This window comes from Neurospora tetraspora (assembly GCF_033439725.1).
Source record: "Neurospora tetraspora strain CBS 560.94 chromosome Unknown B0H65scaffold_1, whole genome shotgun sequence".
NCBI lineage: Eukaryota > Fungi > Ascomycota > Sordariomycetes > Sordariales > Sordariaceae > Neurospora > Neurospora tetraspora.
In genome coordinates, this window is record NW_026944383.1 from 6,920,758 (window position 1) to 6,940,172 (window position 19,415).

Consider the following 19,415-nt stretch of genomic DNA (forward strand, 5'->3'; position numbering starts at 1 on the left):
TCGTCCGTTGCCGGCGCTCATTTCTATCGGATTGGTTCTGTCAAGTTGCGCAATTATCCCATTCAAATCCGAAATAAGACAGATTAATCGTTCGAAATAATAATGAAACGCTTTTTAGAAGGCAAAACGACGGGAGCACGGTAATCGACGCTATGGTTGTTTTGAATGAAGTTGTCACCTTTTGTGATTGTTTTGGGAAAGGTGCCTCTGGTGCTGAGACGTCAATGGCTGCTAGTGCATGCCGCATGTATAACCCTAACCCTATTTACGGACACTCAACAACATGCCCCTTTTCAACATCAGCATCGGAAGGCCAAGGGATGAAATCTCACTGTCCGTTTATTAGATGAAACCATTGTCAACGGAGAATGTTTCTGAGAATAGGATCATCGCTTTTGAATGACCGCCCTATGCGCGAAGCTCCACGGTCTTTACTATAATGTCCAAAAATGGGGTATTCTCATGCTTTTATCTTACAAGATATGTACAGGGAGTAACGCTTTTGCCCAACCAATCCAACCTTTACTCCTTTTCTCTGTCCCACTCCACTCTGCACATAGCTTCCTACACACCCTCTACCACTTATACGGATCGTTGCCGTCCTTGTTCTCCTTCTTCACCTCGACTCTCCGCCCCGAGGGGTTCTTGCCAATCATGCTATCAATCGTCTTTATCGTCGCGTCCATCTCCTGCTTGAGCTTGATCTCCATATCCTTCTTTTGCCTGCTCTTCTCTTCGGGAAAGACGATCTGCTGGCCCTGCTGCTTCTCCTGCTTGCTCCTCTGCAACTCGTTCACGGCATCCTTAGCCTGTTCAGGGGTCAACTTGTTCTCCTTGAGGTTCTTCATGATCTCATTCAGCTTCCTGACCGCGCCAGTAAAGGCTTGTCCGGGGTACGACTGGCCCGACAAAGCATACTCGGCGTCGCTGACCATCTGGATCACACGCACGTTGTGCTTGCCCTTGCGGAGAATGAGCAGGTTGTCGTTGATCAGGTAGCGCTGGGTCTCGCCGGGGAACCACAGCTTGACGGGCATGAAGGAGACGAGGTCCGGGCTCATGGTGACGTTGTCGCTGCCGGCTCTGTGCGCTCCACCGACGTAGCAGCCCTGGGAAGCCGCGAGCTTGTGACCCTCAGTGGCACTGCTGGCGAGACCGGCGGCGTAGAGGATGCGGCCGATGGACTTGCCCATGATGAGCGACTCAGGAAGGATCATGTCGATACGGGGCGCGTTGTTGAGGGTGACGGGCTTGTCTGGGATCGTCTGGTACTGATCACCACCGGTGGCTGCGTCCTTGGCACGAGGAGCTTGGGGAATGGTCATTTGGGGGGGGCCGGTGTACATCATGCGATGCTGGTCCTCAGCGGCACTGGCCTCCTGTTCACCGTGCACCAGCGTGGCAACCTCGCGAGCAAGGGTACGTTGCGCGACACGCTGGCTAGGGTCCTTGGCGTGCTCCTCCATAGTCTCGGCGATCTCGCTGGTGGGCATAAAGGTGAAGAGCTTAAGGAGGTTCTCAACCTCTTGGTCGGACCGGCGGACGAAGTAACCGTAGAAATCGAAGACGGAGGTCTGATAGGGGTCAAGCCAAATGGCGTTACCCGCGCTCTTGCCGAACTTGGCACCGGACGAGTCCGTCAAGAGGGGAACGGTAAAGCCGACGCAGTCGTCAAGGGAAGTCTTGGGCACGATATATTTGCGCTCCGCCGGGTCGGGCTCGGATTCTCGGGCGGCCTTGACGATTTCGAGACCAGAAATGATGTTGCCGTACTGATCAGAGCCTCCGATCTGCATCTGAACTCCCTGCTGGTAGAACAATTCGAACCAATCCCAACCCTGCATGATGGGGTAGGTGAACTCGGCGAAAGACACGCCGTCTCCCTGGGTCATCTTGTTCTTGACGGTATCGCGCGATAGCATGGGGCCGATGCGCAAGGCGTGACCTACCCTCCTCAGAATCTCGAGCATGGGCTGCTTGTTCCACCAGTGATTGTTATTGACGATACCTCGCGTCCGTGCCCAATCGGCCTCGTAACCACGCGCTCGCATCTGAGTGTCCACATTCTCCCACAGCTTCTTTAGTTGGTAGTGAATCTTGGTCATGTTCATTGTCGCATCGCTGCTGCTCAACTGATCTCTGCTCTTTAGCCTGCCTGTCGGGTCTCCAATCTTTGCCGTCGAGCCGCCAACGAGGGTGAATGTTTTGTATCCTTCCATGTACATCCAGAAGAGCGGCATCAGGGGGAGTAGATGGCCGACGTGTAGTGATGGTGCGGTGGGATCGATGCCGACATATGCGCCGATTCGTCTCGTCCTCATAAGCTCGGCGATGTGCTCTTTTTTGCTGGTAGAAGAAGATTGTTAAAGTCATGTTCCTGTGCGCACCGAAGGAACAGTGTCTAAGCTTACCCAGCCGTATCCTTGATATAACCCCTCTCCTCAAAGAAGTCCCAGGTATTTTGCTTCTTGCCCTCCTTGATCGCCCCTGCCCTCGCTTGCCACTTTGCCTCGGCCTCGTTGATCTTGGCCGTGTACTTTGGTCCGAAGCTGCGCCTGAGTCCTCTTCGTTGGAGAACGAAGCATGATGGGTTAGCAGCAGCATACTTGGCGATACTCCCGCCGGAGCGTATTAGGGCCTTTGTCTGAAGCAGCATTTTGTGTAATATTCGACTGTATATCGTCCAGCTGTTGAGAGAGCGAAGGGAGAAAATAAGTGTAAAGTCTCAGAGAGAATTTGGCACAATCCGTAGCGCAACCGGAAGCACCGATTCCGGCCCTCTATTCACAACCCGATCGACTGGAATTAATTGGGTCTCTTGCTGGGCAGTTGCAGGGCTTTGGATATGATACCAAAAGGCGTATTAGATTGGTCGGGGTGCCCAGATGATAGTGTGTCCGGCTGAAGATCCGGGGTCGCGTAGTGTGAGGTAGTCAGTCGGCCGGTGTTGGAGGGTACAAATGATGATGATAGCTTCGGCCAGTCATTAAGGTACCGCCGCACCACGGCGCCATAGAAAAAAATAATGGGTCCTATCGCCTGAACGTAACGCGCCTATCGTTACGCGCTAGCATCTCCGACTGCGAAATAATTTCTGGAAAGGCGGAGGGGAGCTTGGGCCACCCCTGTTCCTGCCGGTTGTGAGGTCAGTGTTCGTCGCACGTCGGGTTTGGCGGGGACGGGAACAGGGCCTTGGATTGCATGTGCATCCGTCCACTGAATGCAGCGAGATCCAAGGTACGTACCGATCTCCAAGCTACGGCCAAGCCGGGAACAATGGGATTTTCCACGCCGAGCGATGGCCGGCACACGCTGCCGCTGACATCTTCTGCGCTGCGATTGGCCAAGTATTGCCGAGGGATAAGCTACATCAGGAATCGCAGTTCGGCACCAGTCCGTTCCACTCCGGAGCCCGTCCGTCCCATCACTCCCAGAGGCTCCTAGCGATCCACGGCCCACGATCCTGTCCTGAACCGAGAGACCCGTGTGACGATATTCCCGTCCTCGAAAGCCCAATTGGTTGTCTGCCATCACCACCACGACGTTTCGACCACATCACCACCCAACACCCATCACCACCACAACCACCAGAAACAATGGCTTCCGTCGCCCGTTCCTCCGCCCTCCTCAAGCAGGTTGCGGCCAAGCAGTCCGTTGCTGCCACCGGCCTCCGTGTCGCCGCTTTCCACACCACCTCCCGCAAGAGCTTGCTCCCTCCTCTTCCTCGTACGTAATCGCATACACTTCCACTTGGACCTTGATACTATTTCAAGTCATGCTGCATTGATCGGTATATATGCTAACACTCTGCGGGGGGTAGAGCGCATTGAGGGCACAGGTACGGATAACAACCCAACCGCAACGCTTCCTTGCCCGTCATGAACCAAACAACCCCCATACCGGGTTGCGAGAAGCGCATCTACAACATCGCGATATAACATGCATGCACACAGTAGCCTAATATATACCTCTAGTGAACGACCCCGTTGAGGTTCCCCCCACCTCTCCTTCCCATGGCTCCTACCACTGGACCTTCGACCGTGTCGTCGCCGCCGGTCTCATTCCCCTGACCGTCGCTCCCTTCGCCGCCGGCTCTCTCAACCCCACCATGGACGCCATCCTCGCCGCCACCATCCTCATCCACTCCCACACTGGCTTCACCAACATCGTTGTCGACTACGTTCCCTCGAAGCGCGTCCCCAAGGCCCGCAAGCTCTTCACCTGGGGCCTTAACGCCGCTACCGTCCTCGTCGGCCTTGCCCTTTACGAGTTCGAGACCACCGATGTCGGTCTTACCGAGACCATCAAGCGCGTCTGGAAGGCTTAAGCGACTCTTTGCGACAAATTCGTTGCGAGGACCGGTTGGAAAGATGAGGGTTGTTTGATATGCATTGGGAACTACCGAAACTCCTAAGGCCTCCTACTTTTTTTTTGGATGGAGCAAAGGCCGGAATGACGGGAATAGGTGAGGGAGGGCACCTTTCAAAAGGAACAGAAAGGGATGAAAGAAGTTCTGTTTTGTCATACCACACGGCGTAAAAAGAATATACCTTTCTCTTTTGTCTTCATGCGGCCTACTTTTTATTGCGCTGTTTAGGGGGTCATGGTGCGCAGACGGTCTAGATTGGATCAGAGTTCACGGGTCCGGATTTCTGGGGAGATGTGACACCGGAAAGAGGTCGGAGGGCAAAGAATGGGGGCTGCTAGTACGGAAGCAATTCAAATGCGCAAGTGCGGTTTCCCTTGGTTTCAACATCGCATTGAAGTCTGTGGATTGGACGGGATTGTGCATATCAGTTGGATATTGGTTTGGGGGCTGGCGGGAAGCCAACACTGACAAGTTGGTTTCAGGTACGGCCGTTGTAGTTTCCTTACAACGAATCGAAAAGAGATGATGAAGAGAAGAGATACGGTTGACCAAGTTACATCATTCACTCCTCCTTGACGTGGAACTGAAGCTACCACAGGGTGATGCTTGCCGAGTAAGGTACAGTATCTTCTCAGATCCTTCTCAGTTAACGATAATGATGGAAATGTTTGACTGATAGAAGGAAAGGGCGAATGGACTACATATGGCTTTGCTCGTGCGTCATCGGTATTTGCCTGCCCGGCATTATGGAGACTTCTCCTCCGAGTTATTCTTCTGCCCAAGTTTCCCACTGGTCCTCATATTTTCACTCCAGCTTCACCCAAACTGGCACACAACGCGGGACGAATCTCGAACAATTCAGCCCCCACCGTACAATATCGCCTTCTCACAATTATGCTTGACTGCGAAAGCATATTTCTTCAGGCATCCAACGCGCCAATCCGAGGTCGGCCTCACTTGACGGCGAGGGTAAAGATTACTGAGCTCACATAAGCGTCGACATACTCCTAACCACTCCTATCTCACACGGCCTTGTCCCCAACGAAAGAGTCCGACAACTGCTGCTCGGACTTACGTAGCACATGGCGGTACTAGCCAATACATCACAATCTCATTCTTTATTCATGGCGTGCAAGGTAGCTTTTTCTTCCATATGAGAGCTATATACCTGATTTCTTCCCAATTCCACTTTCAACCCCTAGGTATGTGCATCCTACTTTCCCATTCTCTATGTTTATGAACATGAGCTCGTCCTGTTTCGCCTTCACTGATCCTGACTCCTTCAAATGTTGCTTTGCTACGGATTCTGACGTCTTCCGTCTTGATGATCAAACCAGCTGCAAAACCACTTCAACCCGATTCTGAATGGCTTGTGCAACCCTTTGCAAATCTTTGGCAAACCGCTCAATACAATCTCCGTCGCGGCCAGAAGCACACGAACTATATCACCCGATTTTCGAGATCCAGCAGAGGTTGTGGCGCGTAATAAGCTGCGGAGAAATCAGCATGCCATTTGCTCGACTCCCCGGTTGACGCCTACCGATTGTGCGACCAAAACTGCCCCGACAGCCTGCTTTGTATGGTACCGGCTTTCAGTCGCCTCTCCCCAGGGACAAGCGACGGGTGTCCGTCGCTCAGCTTAGGTTCCATCTCAAGACAGTCGCTCAGACGAAATGGGACGGAGTCAAGCGTCCATTTCAGCCGGTGTACCCGCTCAATCGACCGCGGAGGGCTATGCTGACCAAGCTGGCATGAACCTCTAGGATCGCAATCAGTATCATTCGTCAGTGTCTATCGGGGAATCACTCACCGGAAATCTTCCACCGTTGACCGCGGAACATCATATACCTCTTCAGGCATTCGACCTTACGCAACCAATCTTTGTCTTGCAGCCAATTCTCCCCATGAGACACCAACATATTAGCAGCATAGTATGCTGCAACGGGTGTGCATGGTGCTACAAGACTGGCGCAATAATTTGGCCCGCACTGCCCTATATTCAAGGCCGAGGTGTATATCGACTCAATCACCGATCGAATGGTTTCAACAGATCGGGTATCGACCAAGCCTGTGTTCGGGAGGATGCCATGTTGGCTCAATCGCATCGAACCACTTTTAACAACGAGTTGGCTTTATCGGGAGCCGGTGAGGCGGAGAAAGATACATGAAATTGGTCCCCACCACTGCGGCACGATCGCTACCTAACATACTGATCGTGTGGTTCATGATCAAGTGTGACAAATGATCGCGGTCGGCGTTCGAAAGAGAAGCAGGGTCGGCCAGTCGCTGCAAGACACTGCTAAGGTAGTAGGCTGAATGGGCTTCGGACCACATTGCACCGCCAGCATCTCCCATCGTCACATCCCAGGGCCCGAGAGTCTCATTGGATCCAGAGTGTCTAAACGATTCGGGGAAGGGTACCGTGAGATCCTGGGGGGTACCGCAGAGGTGTGCAAAGGATAGGCGTGGTCTTGATATCCGGCTTGGACCAGACTGCTTGGCGGTCAGTGAACTCGAAACTACAACCACCGGGGTAAACACTCACCAGTCGACATAAACGGTTGCCCACCACAGAGCTGAACATAGTTGGAGATTTATGGGCATCCCAGCTCTTCGCTGCCCACTCCAGAAATTCTTATCCCACCGGCCAAGTGTCCTACTCATCTGGCAACAGCTTCCCACCGACATGTACGCTTGTTGGTGCATCCCGTGCGATGTCTCATACATCGCAATCAACAATTCCGCTTGCATGAGCGGTATCGACAGGCAGACTTTTGTCTTGACGACAGTAAGCATCGTTTTCACTGAAAGATATATACTGTCCGCCATTCCGTTCAGATTGTTGTTTTGTGGGAGTCTAGTGATGACTCATGCCGAGGAGGACACTCGTCTCTGCCGAGGGAGCGATCCAGATGTTCTTCAACAAGGCCTCGAACTCGACTCTATCGACAATTGCGAACCATGTGTTGGTGGCGGCGAAATAGCGGGCGACGACATGCTCGATGTTGTCTCGGCTCCCAAGAACCTCAGACAGACAACGGGACGTGAACGAATGTATATCTTCGACCGTGTCCAAAGCCATAAACAGTCCAGGAGATACGGTCCCCCAGCGCTGTTTGGAGATGATCATGGATTGTGGAAGATGGAACGAGGGCCCTGGAGAGCAAAGCCCTCCTGAAAGTCCGCCTTCTTCGTCATATTGGCGAACCTGAAGAGAACTACAAACAGAAAACGGCATTTCGTTCATCCTTTTGTTCCAGACGCTTATTCGATGGAGATTTTTGACCCGCCCACTCTGTCGAGTCATCATCAAAGAGATTCACGATCGCTTCCACGGCCATCCATGTTATCATTCTCGACTCGAAGAAAAATAAGTTATCCAATTCATTATGATGATGATGTCTTCTTATGCAAAATCCAACTCCTCCAAACCCTCAACCTTCTCCAAAACCCAACAACTAGCATACATATTAACCCTATCAATACACTCCGTCCCCTCTTTAGACCTACACCCAACCCTTCTCGCTTCAAACCCTTCCTGCACAAAAACCTTCACATACCACGGCTCCACTCCCGCGCTCCTCAACAACACCTTCCCGCCCACCTTCAACGCCCTATTCAACCTCCTTACCTGTTCCCTCGCCTTCCCCTTTCCTTCCTTTTCCTCCTCAGGCGAAGGCGGATCAAACCAATCCATACTATCCATCACCACCGCGACGCTTAACGTGCCTGGTTTAAACCTCGCCAACACCTCCTGTATCTCATCCGTGTGGATGCGTAGACCATCAAAAGCGTGGGGTTGGCTAAGTATGGAGTGCGCAGCAGGAGAGAGGTAATCGGGGTGGCATTGGGAAGTGTAGTGACCTAGCAGACAGACGAGGTAGTATGGGTTGTCGGTAGCAAGGTGGGAGGTGGAGAGGACGGGGTCCAGGGTGGAGGTTGTGTAGTTTAGGATTGCTTGGGCGCGGCTTGGTTTTTGTTTGCCGGGGCTGGGGGAAGTAGAACGGTGGTAGTCGGATTCAATCATAGCTACTTGGTTTTTGGGCACGCCCAAAGCTGACCAGAGGAAGGCGTCGGAGCTGAGGACCAGGCCGTTAACGAGCCGGTTGAGCAGACAGGGGCGGATTTTGGTCTGGTAGATGGTTCGTTGCTCTTTCAGCGTCGAAGTGGAGAGGAGTTGGCGCACGGCCGAGCGGCAGAAGAAGAGTGTGGAAATCCACCGGAAGAAACGGATAGCGTAGCGGGAACCACCGGTGTCGTAGAGGCCGCGGCCGGAAGGGTTGGTGAAGATGTGTGCGTTGGAAAGCCAGTACTGGAAGGCGCGGCTGGAGAGGTGGGGGGAGAGTTTGGAGATCAGCAGGGAGCGGAAGTCGGGGTGTTTGCCCTCGCCAAAGATCTTCCAGACGTCGGGGTAGTCGAGAGCGGTAAAAGAGGCGACTTTGAGTTCGAGCAGGTGGTTCTGTGTTGGGTTAAGGTCGATGGCGTGCACGCGGGCGGGACTTTGCATCAGGTAGGAGAGGATGTTGTCGCCGGCGCTGGTGATGGCTAGGACGACGTCGTCGGGGCCGAGGTTGAGGAGCTCCTTGTCGACGCGCGAGTCTTCCCAAGTGAAGGCGTAGATGTACTCGTCGTTGAATTGGGCGTGCTTTTGGAGCTGGTCGTCGTAGTAGATCCTCCAGTGATGGTTTTGGTAGAAGAAGGAGGGGAGAGGTAGGTTGGCGGATATGTTTTCGATGGCCGTGTTAAAGGCCTTTGAGCGCATCTCTGGTGCTGTGCGGTCGACTGCGAAGGCCAGCGCATTTCTTGCTGAGGAATGTTTGCCCACTAGACGTGGTGATGATCTTGGGGACTCGGTCGCTATGGCATCGATGTGTTCCACAATTTCGTGTGGTAGACTCGACGTAGAAAACGGCTTCTTGTGGCATCCCAGCCAGATGTAGTAAGGAATGACCCCCAGAGTGTTGTTGCGGGCGTTGACGGTGAGGACAGTCCCGAACCGGTACTCGAGATAATCTCGACGAGCAGGCTCAAGAGACACCCGGTCAGCATCGAACCACGAGCGCCAAAAGTTCCGCCCAAAATAGCCAACGTGCCGGTTCACGAGACCACCCGTGTAGTTGCGAAAACCGAAGTCAACTTTCGACTGGGCATAAAAGTCCACGACGGCAAGCAAGCCGTGAGGTGCCAAAAGTGACTCAAGAGAGTCAACAATCGAGAAATAATCCGGCTACATCACCATCATATGTCAGCATAAACCCCACCAAAACGTCCTCAATCAAGAAACTCACCATCATCGAAAGACTATAAGACATAGTAATCAACTCAGCTCCCGCATGTCCCGGCTTCTTCGTCGTCTCCTCCCACCAACTCGACAAAGAAGGCGAGGACGGTTCAGACCTAGACTCCTCATCAACATCCTCATAATCCTCAAGTCGAAACTTGCGAGCATCCGTGCAAACAACCTTCACGTTCTCCCACCCCAGCCTGGCAAACCGCTTCCTAGCTACCTCGCAAAGCGAAGGCGAGAAGTCCACTAGGTAAACGGTCTTGAAGAACTCCGGGACGTTGACAAAGTTGGCCATGGCTTCGATGTTCCAGCCTGTGCCTCCACCGACCTGTATTAGATAGAGCCATGGTCAGCTGCTTGTGAACTTAACTCCCGGGTAGGGGTTTGATGAGGAGGCAGTACATCTACCCATATTGGGTTTTTAAGTCCAGCCCTATACCTCAACTGCGCAGCAACAAGAGCCAGCATATCCTCCCTCCCCTTCAGTAGCGTCCCTCTCGTCGCATCATAAATGCCCGCTTGACTTCCGTAAAACGACTCCAGGGCGTCTTGCTGGGTGCCTGTTTCGCCGGCGGTTGCGTGAGGCTTGAGGAAGCAGGAGTAGCAGAAGAGGAGGAGGGATTTGAGGGAGTTTGGGTTGCTATCCACCTCATCATCATCCTCGTCATATTTGGATGACTTTTTTTGAGAAGATAGGGAGGAGGAAGAAAGATGGGAATAGCTGACGGCGGCGAGACAAGCCAAGACGGCTACTGAGGTGATGATGGATTTGGTGGTGTTGTTGTTGAGGTTGAGGTCTGCTAGTGTCCGGGTTACCGAAACTGGTAGTGATATGTTACCTATGTCACCACCAAGAGAAGCCATGGTTTCTCTCATTGCTGTTTGCTGTAATGAGCTGTCGTTGTCGAGAAAGGAAAGAAGGGTCAGACGGTCTGTTGAAGAACCGAAGGAGAGAGAGAGAAAAAGAGAAGTTGAGTCGGCGTCCTTTTTTTTGTTATATTCTCTCTCTCGTGTACCCGTACTCGTCAAAAGTTTATGAATGACATTGAAAAGAGGGTTCCCCACCTCCACACTTTTGCGAAAGATCCGAACGGGATAGGTGGGCTGGCGAACCAATCCCACTGCCGGCCTGCCGCTCGGTCCTCAGTAACACAGGGAGACAGGGAGGGTTCTGTGATCCATGTTCGGTTCTCTGTTCGTCATTCAGCGTCCAAAGCGTCCTCAGATTCGGGCACGCCCATGGTCGGTTGGAGAAGAACGATTGATTCCGCGATCACAAATACCTAAACGAACGGAATATCAATATCTCTCGAAGGGTATGTAAAGAGGGATATGAGATCATGGGGCAGGGTGGTTGTGTATTCGCCAATCAACCGCCCACATGGCTCATGGTCGATCGGTGATTACCTATTTCAGGGCACTTCATCGCCGGTTTTGACTCTTGAGTGTTTGAAACCGCAACGTCCCGGCGGGTCGTTCCCAAACCCCTTCAAGTTCACAAGGTCGTCCGCTCCCCTGGCATTGACTGCTATTGTCATGTGCGACTTTGTGGCTTTGTCGAAATCGGCATGTAGAGTGATTGCTCCCCTGTTCGTCTTCGAAAGCCATTCAACCCATGTGAAAAGACCCCTCATTATCTCATACCTATCCCATGCAGCCAGGACCAGCCAGGTAGGGACCAGGTAGGGGAGCTGGGGCAGAGGTAGGGGTTCGGTCCCCATTGGAAACCAATCGGGAGGGTTGCTAGATGCACACGGGTAGGAATACGTACGATTGGATGGACGTCTTCGTCTTTGTGCGGTCGGGAACTCGGGAGTCGGGAAGGTTTATGGAAAACGTTATAGTGTTAGATTGTGATTTGGGGCTCTTTGGGGTTCCGGTCGGCATGTTTTGGACAAATGATTTTGCTGGAGAGGAATTGATCTTGGTGGGAGGTCTGTGAATTATTACTCACTGTACGATAAATAGAGGCTGAAACGGGAACGTACATAGGCAGGCATGACGTATTTTGTACAAACACTCAGCAACATCACCTACATACCGACATCGTACTGCACGTCAAGCACGCGCACGAAAGTTATTTGATTTTAGTATCAAGCGACGCACGTGCGGATAGGTATGTCGGTGTTGGCATGGCGATGCATGCGAGTTTGACGAATAGTATATCGCTGCAGTTGTAATATGCCAGCGCTGTCTGGACGACATGCAGATTGCAGGCATCTTAACGTCCGAATGGCTTCACGGTCACGACCAATATTTTGAAAAGCACAACTTTTCCTCTATCTACTCTAACAACAGAGACGACACTAATCGTTTTCAACAACTCTACCTCATCCTACACAAGACAGTTGCTGTCATAGCTTTCGTGAAGAAAAGGAGAGGAGATATAACCAAACAAGACGAGTGGAAAAGGGCACGGGGGCAAAGAGACTCTGAACGAGCTGCGCAAAATCATGCAACAACAAACAAATTTGATGTGTCTCGCAATGCCGGTATGGAAACATTCGATGGCAAAAATATAAAGCACAAGAAGAAAAAAAAATATCAAAAGCAGTTCATGCAGTCTTGTCCTTCTGTCCTGTTCCGCGTTCTTGCTCTTTCCCACCCTGATAAAAATTCGCAAAAAACACAATGAAGCCGCCCGCCAACGTCCATTCATCCGTCCGTCCGTCCGTCCGTGCAGTCCAGTCCAGTTCACCTATCCGCCCAACATTCCGTTTCGTCAACCTGAACATATGAAATATACGCTTTGTAGTGCAAGTGCTGTGAGGCGAGTTGTAGTAGTACCGGTAACAGGAAATATGGACAAAGATGAAAGGGAAAAATTCGAGAGAAGAGGCTCCGCGCTATGACAGTGTTGAAGAGAGAAAATGAACGTTGTCCTTCCCAAAAAGAGTCAGCAGCGTGAGTTTGATGCAGGAAGTATGTATAGCCTAGGAGACGAGTAGCTTCCCTTCGTAGCCAAACACCACGACCATCACCACCACCTACTACAAAGCAGTAAGCAAAAAAGGTTTCGACCCAGTTTGAAGTTCAACAAGCACGAGCGCATACATATCGCCCACCCCGAACTCCTCGCCAACCGTTCGTTCGATGCTGCTCATGCGCCCAGGCGACGAAAACATAAGAGTATGGACGATAATAAAAGTATGGCCGTGTGTCATTACGTCATGAGATCCGACTCTCGAGCGAGAGCTGGACTTGGGTATAGAATTCGATAAATTGTCCCTCCTTTTCCCGAGTACACGCTACCGCATCAGTCCGAAGCGTCATCGTCCTCTGGACTTTCGGGAGCGGCCTTCGCCTTCTTGTTCGGGCCGCCCGAATTACTTTCGGCTTTCCTCTTGGTTCCTCCAGTCGATTTCGATCCCGCTGTTACCGAGGACTGCTCCGAGCCATCTTGCTTCACGTCCCCGTTGGTCTTGTCCCGCTCCATCTGCGCAACCTCGTCGGCCGTCAGAAAACGGCCACCAGGACCACGAGGGCGTCGCATGGCATGATTGTGTCTCGACTCGTGGAGATACGGCTTGCGTCCCTTATTCGTCAACCGCAATTGCTCCTCAAGCTTTTGCCTAGCTACTCGGCGCTTCAGGATCCGGTGGAACTGCTTGGCGTTGACATACAAAGGAGACTCTTCCACGGCTCCGGAAGCCATTTCTGGGGACTGAGGGGGAGGCATTTGCTGTGCGGCCGTCATCGGTGGCGGAACGGCAGACCTAGAGGCGTGGCTGAGCATCGCTTGCGCATTAGGCACACCGGGGCTGGCAACCTGGCTGAGACGGCGCTGTCCTGGAGGTATGCTGTTCATTTGCTGCGGAGATCGGGGTCCTGCTCTGGCGTCCTTCTTAGAGTTCACACCAGACATTCTAGGCGACTGCTGCAAGTTCGGATCCGCTGCCATGTATGGGTTCGGGTAGTTGGTTCCTGACGCAGCCGCGGTGGCAGCCAGAGCTGCAGCCTGTAGGGGCATGCCATAGTGCATGTTCTGCTGGGGCACGCCGTACTGAGTTTGGTACATGCTGTGACCTTGAGTCGGCGAGGGCTGATGCTGCTGGGTCTGGAGAATTGGCGATGTTTGGGGTAGATGCTGGCTCGATGGGGACGTGATGCTGTTTCCACCTGCAGAGCTGGAGTAGGCCGTTTGCATATGTGGATTAGAATGGCTGTTTTGCGCCGGCTGGTATTGGGCGTATTCCATCATATTGAAATAGGGTCCGACTTGAAGCCGTGATGATTGGCGGCAGGCGCGATAGGTTGGTGTTGTTGACGAGATGAAGACAAGTGATGTCGCGTAGTGCTGCTATGCTACCGAGCTCGGGTAGAGGAATGCTGACAAGAAAACTGTGTCTGTGGTCGTAACAGGATGTGCTACCAGGCAGACTAAATCCAGGATGGCCTGCAGCTCAGATAAAAACACCAAGCTTCTGTTTTGGGCTCGATGCTGTGCAGTACAAGAGAAGTAACCTTGTACCTGTGGATTGGGCTGGATGTGCACCCAATCTGTTGGAGTTGATGCGTTGGCAGTCGATTAAGTGTCAAGGCAAGGCTTGCTATTGGTCGCACACGGCATATGCAAGCTGATGTCGCGGGGCAAATGCTGGGTGGCTCGGTCCTGGGCCGTTTGAGACGAGACGAGGAGGCCTGAGTGAGCGAAGCCACGTGAGGGCAGGGTGCTTTGCTGTCGGAAAACGCCTAGAGGGCTGAGCGATAAAAGCTGATGGTAGCGCTGCAGTTGGGATGACGCCTAAGCGAATAGCGAACACTGGCGTCGAGCGGGTGCGGGACGTCAAGCTTTCGTGGATACGTTCCCCAAAGTCTCGAGTAATTCTAGAGGCCTATCCGGTTTTAAGTGTCAGTTAAAGCAATTCGCAAACCCAAAACGGAAAAAGAAAACAGAGAACAGCGGGCAATGACGATGTGACTGGGCCGAGTCAGTGGTGGGCAAGTTTCTTTTGGCGCCTTGGGCCGACCAGTTTGATGCGCTGGCATGCATGACGGAATATGCACGAGCCAGGCCCACCCTAGTCGACCAGCTCAGCACACACAACCATCGCCCTCGTCTGGCCTGGCAGAGCAGCATCGAAAGAGGGAACCGTAAGACCCCAGAGGGTGGGGGAAGAAGGAGAAGAGGTGCCAAATCCAGAGGATTGTCTCAACCAGTGAGCTCAGTTGAGGCTGCCATGAAGTCATTGGACCTCAGCACCATCGTTGTCCCAACGTCCGGGTTGGGAGCATGCGTTTGTGTAGGCTTCGTCTACCTGTTCCCTCGAGACAAAGAAGCGTAGCTTTGAGCGCGACACAGCGAAGCGTGCATTATCGCGAGGTGAAGAAGGCAGACACATCCTCAGCGTCTAACCGGGCCACGGGAAGAAGCACTCGGCCTAGGACTTCACAGCCTCTCTGGATTACATCCATTACGTGGATGTGTGGCCCAGCAACCGAAGGATCCATATGTCGTGTATCGATGCAAGCTCAACAGGGCTGGAGTAACTCGATGACAGAAACCGAAGAAAAGAGAAAGGAATGCAAACGTACCGTAAGAAAGTCTGACGGCGTCCGAGTTGAAGCGACACTTGTCTGTTGCCCTTGGCAGATAAACACAGAGAATACTTGGGAAGAAAGTCAGCAACACTATCAGGAGATTTCAAAGACACAATGAGGTGTGTGGCTCATGGAGGGAAAGGGTGATTGAAAATAACAGTTGCCGGTTTCCCCGGGCAACAATGCCAGCACATCCCAACAATCAAAATAGATGGAGGGCCCTAACGAATGACGGGTTGAGGGTACTGTTACGTGCCGCTTCCCGTTTCAGATGAAGATGGTGTGCAGCCCGCAAAAGATGGGAGGGGAAGGGAGTGACGCTTGGGAGAAGCATGAGGAATCCCAAGTGGAAGGCAAGCGAATGGGTGAGCGGGTGTCTCTCTGTGACTTACACAAAGCTGTTCAGAAGCACGTCTGTGGACGCACCGAGTCTGAGCAGTCCTGGGTACGAACAAAATCCCCGAGAACTGGAGATTCACGCACAATATGAATGCCCGTTTCCAGGAACGTTGCAAAAGCGCTAGGAAGCAGCCGAGGCAATTGAAGTCCGCAGGCGGAAGTTATCACGGGACCTTGTCACGGCCAATGATGAGGCCAATGTTGAGGTTCGCGTTGGTGATAGGTCTTGAAATCAGACGCGATGCTTGATCCGCAGTATCGCTGCGCCCTGAATTGATTTGCCGTGTCGGGAAGGGTCTTTGGGATGCTTTGCGCTCGGGTTGTGACTGGCTGAAGCAGTGCGGGTATGATAACTCAAAGTGGATATTGGTGTTTCTACTTTGTTCCCAAATCGTCGTCAGTGTGACTGTCGCAGCCTATAAGTTGTTTCCCAAGATTGGTCTCCAGTCTCTTTTCAAACACTCGCGTCCCAAAATGCGATAGTAAGCCTTGCTCCTCTCCTAATTAGGAGACCGTGTCAACTGCTCTGCCTTTCGCAGAGGGGAAGATTGGGCTGCCCCCCAGCTCCTGTCTCTGGTCGTCATCGGGCACAGAAGACGCCATCGTGATAGTTCTCATCCAAAAGCAATTGACATGCAAAAGGCGAACTGATGATTGCAAGCAGGCACCGGGCTAGGTGGTGGAAGTTAACGAGCAGAAGCATCCAATTGTCGTTCTGCTCGGACGACCACGACCATCATAAAGCCGGGCCATGCCCTTATCGCCAGCTCTCCGCATCTTGACGAGCTTATGCGCCGGCGTGGATTGAACCATCGTCGACAAGCACGGGAAGCTTGGGATGTTGGATGGATTGATGGATTGATGAAAGGCGGAGATGACCTGAAATTGACATGAAATGACAGGGCTTACCTCGATTTTAAGTAAGTACAAGGCTAATAAGGCAGCCTGGCAGTGAGTGGCTCTTGCGCGCGAAGGTGGCCGCTGAGTGGTTGAGTTTAAAGCGACGTCTCCTTGGGTTGGTGGTTGGTCGGATGCTCCCGTCTCCAATTTGCACGCCGTCCGTTTGGCAGGTTCGGTGGGTGGATTTGGGGTCCGATGTCTGGTTTGCGACTGAGACTGATTCGCCGGGACTGATTCAACTGACAGCCAACTGGAAAACCCTAGGTTGACCTTGAAATCTCGAAATCTGCGCGACGCGAGGCAGCAATGACGGGTTGACAGCGAGTGACTAAGCAGGCACCGCTGACTTGTCGAATGAGATGCGATGGAAATGCGAAATGCGCGTCAAATAGAGTTGCTCAAAAAGTCCCAATTGGACTGCAAAGGTTGTGCAGGAGTCGATGGCCGCAGCCGTTGATTTGATAGAATTTTTGGCCTGTTCTGCTCGCTCGAGAGCCTTGGGCAGTGGAGTGGATGATTGGTGGGCTGATTGGTTGTGCGAGGTGAAGGAGGAGAGACGAGGGGAAATGCGAACGATGATTTGAGGGCGCATCCGGACTTCTTAAACTTAGTAATCTGGTTGGATGAATCAGCTGGCGAGTGGGGCCCCGCCAGCGGCGAGCCCAAAGACAAGTAAGTGGCTGGCGCCGGGCGGTGGGCGACGGGTGAGGGGCCCAGCTCCGGGGGGTGTCGCTGCACGATTTTGTGTTCACAAGGTTCTGGGTGCTTGGTGCGGGGCCAGGGCGCTGCAGTCTGTACCGAGACTATGGACACTAGTAATGCATGGAGATGGAATCTCTCAGAGTCGGCAGAATGATGGAAGAAGGAAAAGAAACGAGAATGGGGATCGTGCGGATCTTCAAAATAACCAAACTCAAAATGATGGACCTCAATATCTCATTGCGATCAATGCAACAACAACAACGAGCATATTATTGATCTGTCTTCCCGTCTTTTTTTTCCCCTCCTCACTAGCGACTGGTATCTGTCTGATATCTGGATTGTGACGCAGTGTGAATGAAGAGGTTGGGTGCCTTGAGCTGGAGTTTTAGCGAGACACGATCGGTCGGATAGGCAGAGCCGCACACAGCAGGCTGTGATGGTTTGTGTCGAACCCGATTTTTCTTCACACGGTTCAACTTCCCCGGTGAGAAAAAAAAGTGATAGCCAAAAGGTGCATATCGCCAGGGTTGCACTACATGCTCCGCGGACATGGCTTGGACGATAGCGCGTCCAACATCCAACGCGTCTCCGGCTTCTCTGTTTTTGAGTTTTCATGGTCCAAATCGATCTGACTCTTTGCCTACCTCGACGATGATCACAAATGGCTTATAGTTTTGCAGAACTAAGATGAAAATAACACCACTGCCCAAAGACGATGGTACCGTGTTGCTATAACCATATCTTAATTGCTGATTGTTTTACAGTAGCCTTCTTGATCGATACACGCCTCTATCAACTTGATGCACCACCCGATGAGACTGACAGCCCCGGGAACTAACAACAACACATGCTGTCGCGCGAACTTTGTTGAGCTGTAGGTACATCCGAAAGCCGCCTAAATTTAGTCCGAGCAACGTCACATACGAAGTCGGGCTTTTTGCAAAGTCAGGAGAAACGGCTTCCGTCGCACCGTAGCGGACCATAATACCTCTCGACAGTTTGAACCGGCGGCCTTGCCACGCTCATGCGGCGGTTCGATTGTGCGGTGTTGAGGAGATACCTGCCTCTCGTGTGATCAACAGCCATCGATGATGGCATTCCAGGTAGCGGCTAACACAATGATGGGCCCCTCTCCGGACCTCCGGATAGTCCTGATAGTGTAGCTAGCATAAACACGGGCGTCATTGTGAGCATCTGGCAAAGGTTGTTGATTGATGAGCGCAGGGTCGGTAGCTTGACCCTGGGCTTTGCCACGGAGTGCATTCGATTGGGCAAGAATGGAATATGTTTCCAAGTCCAAAGGCGCCCTCTCAGAGGACCGGGGATGCAGGAAGCAGCGAGGCCAACTCATCTCATCGGGAGTTCCAGCCTCCACCCCCCAGCCCAATGGAAATGTCGGTGTGGACCACAACAGCAGACGTCAGAAACCAGAAACCGGGACTCTGCTGGCCCGCTGGGGCCTGATCATGCTCCACCCGTGGCCTCGTAAACCCCCGACGCGACCCCGCCGGACAACGGTTGACCGGCCTTGGTGGCATCTGTCAGACTGTCATCCATCGTATGAAACTCGATCGATATGGAAAATCCATTCTTGCCATCCCGCGGGCAATATCGTGGTCTGTATATTGCAAACGATGAAGATGGGAATCAGAGGCTCTGACTTTGACTCTGCGGACTCACAGAGGCACGCGCCATGGTGATGCTGTCCTCGCAAAAGACGACGCTGCGCCGCAAGCCGGCATTGTTTCGGGGGGGTGCCCTTTGGGTTACGTGTTCCGTGTGCCGTGTGCCGGAAACGAATCTGACTGGATTGTGAACGAAGCTGTCCGCTGTGTTATTAGCAAATCCGGTCAACAAAGAACATTGATGTCGCCGTAGCCGTGTACCAGCGAGATATCGGTGATAGCGGGGTACAAGGCTGGCTGGCTGGGTCGCATGTCTTTGATCCGCAGTCAGGTGATGACACCATGTATCATCCAAACGCTTCTCTTGTACGATTTCGTGTGAGGTGTCCTTGTAGACCTCGCTGTCCTTGACTCCCGCCCATGTTGCCCACCGGTCTTGGCGCTGGGATTCGGGACTTTGCGTTGCGACGGTGGTGGCGGCTCGGAAAGATGGGGGACGATGATTCTCGTCCTTCGTTGCAGGTTGCGGGTTGCGGCTCTCCGTGCTGCTCTGTGCATGTCCCTTGTGTCTGTTTGAAGCGTCTGGAGGACT

General features: G+C 52.8%; 5 protein-coding genes across 5 annotated transcripts; 2 read left to right on the forward strand and 3 right to left on the reverse strand.

The window, feature by feature from the left end:
• Positions 1-575: 575 nt before the first annotated feature.
• B0H65DRAFT_413640 (tyrosine--trna ligase precursor, mitochondrial (cyt-18)) lies at positions 576-2,656 on the reverse strand (the record flags this gene model as incomplete). Its single annotated transcript, XM_062823855.1, has 2 exons — positions 576-2,346; positions 2,412-2,656. 2 exons carry the CDS (start codon positions 2,654-2,656, stop codon positions 576-578), a joined length of 2,016 nt encoding a protein of 671 aa, XP_062687260.1.
• Positions 2,657-3,371: 715 nt separating this feature from the next.
• Positions 3,372-4,482, forward strand: B0H65DRAFT_61660 (CybS-domain-containing protein). Its single transcript, XM_062831169.1, has 3 exons — positions 3,372-3,726; positions 3,821-3,838; positions 3,975-4,482. The coding sequence occupies exons 1-3, from the start codon at positions 3,597-3,599 to the stop codon at positions 4,325-4,327; spliced, it is 501 nt and encodes a 166-aa protein (XP_062687261.1). The 5' UTR covers positions 3,372-3,596; the 3' UTR covers positions 4,328-4,482.
• A 3,293-nt stretch (positions 4,483-7,775) lies between these two features.
• Positions 7,776-10,520, reverse strand: B0H65DRAFT_413806 (uncharacterized protein; the record flags this gene model as incomplete). The annotated part of the gene is made up of 3 exons (XM_062823868.1): positions 7,776-9,596; positions 9,658-9,984; positions 10,059-10,520. 3 exons carry the CDS (start codon positions 10,518-10,520, stop codon positions 7,776-7,778), a joined length of 2,610 nt encoding a protein of 869 aa, XP_062687262.1.
• Positions 10,521-12,581: 2,061 nt separating this feature from the next.
• On the reverse strand, positions 12,582-14,125 carry B0H65DRAFT_61888 (CCAAT-binding transcription factor (CBF-B/NF-YA) subunit B-domain-containing protein). The gene is made up of 2 exons (XM_062831170.1): positions 12,711-14,125; positions 12,582-12,646 (listed from the first exon to the last, which is right to left on the reverse strand). Exon 1 carries the CDS (start codon positions 13,855-13,857, stop codon positions 12,913-12,915), a length of 945 nt encoding a protein of 314 aa, XP_062687263.1. The 5' UTR covers positions 13,858-14,125; the 3' UTR covers positions 12,582-12,646; positions 12,711-12,912.
• Positions 14,126-18,475: 4,350 nt separating this feature from the next.
• Positions 18,476-19,014, forward strand: B0H65DRAFT_545126 (uncharacterized protein; the record flags this gene model as incomplete). Its single annotated transcript, XM_062829352.1, has 2 exons — positions 18,476-18,683; positions 18,881-19,014. 2 exons carry the CDS (start codon positions 18,476-18,478, stop codon positions 19,012-19,014), a joined length of 342 nt encoding a protein of 113 aa, XP_062687264.1.
• Positions 19,015-19,415: the final 401 nt, after the last annotated feature.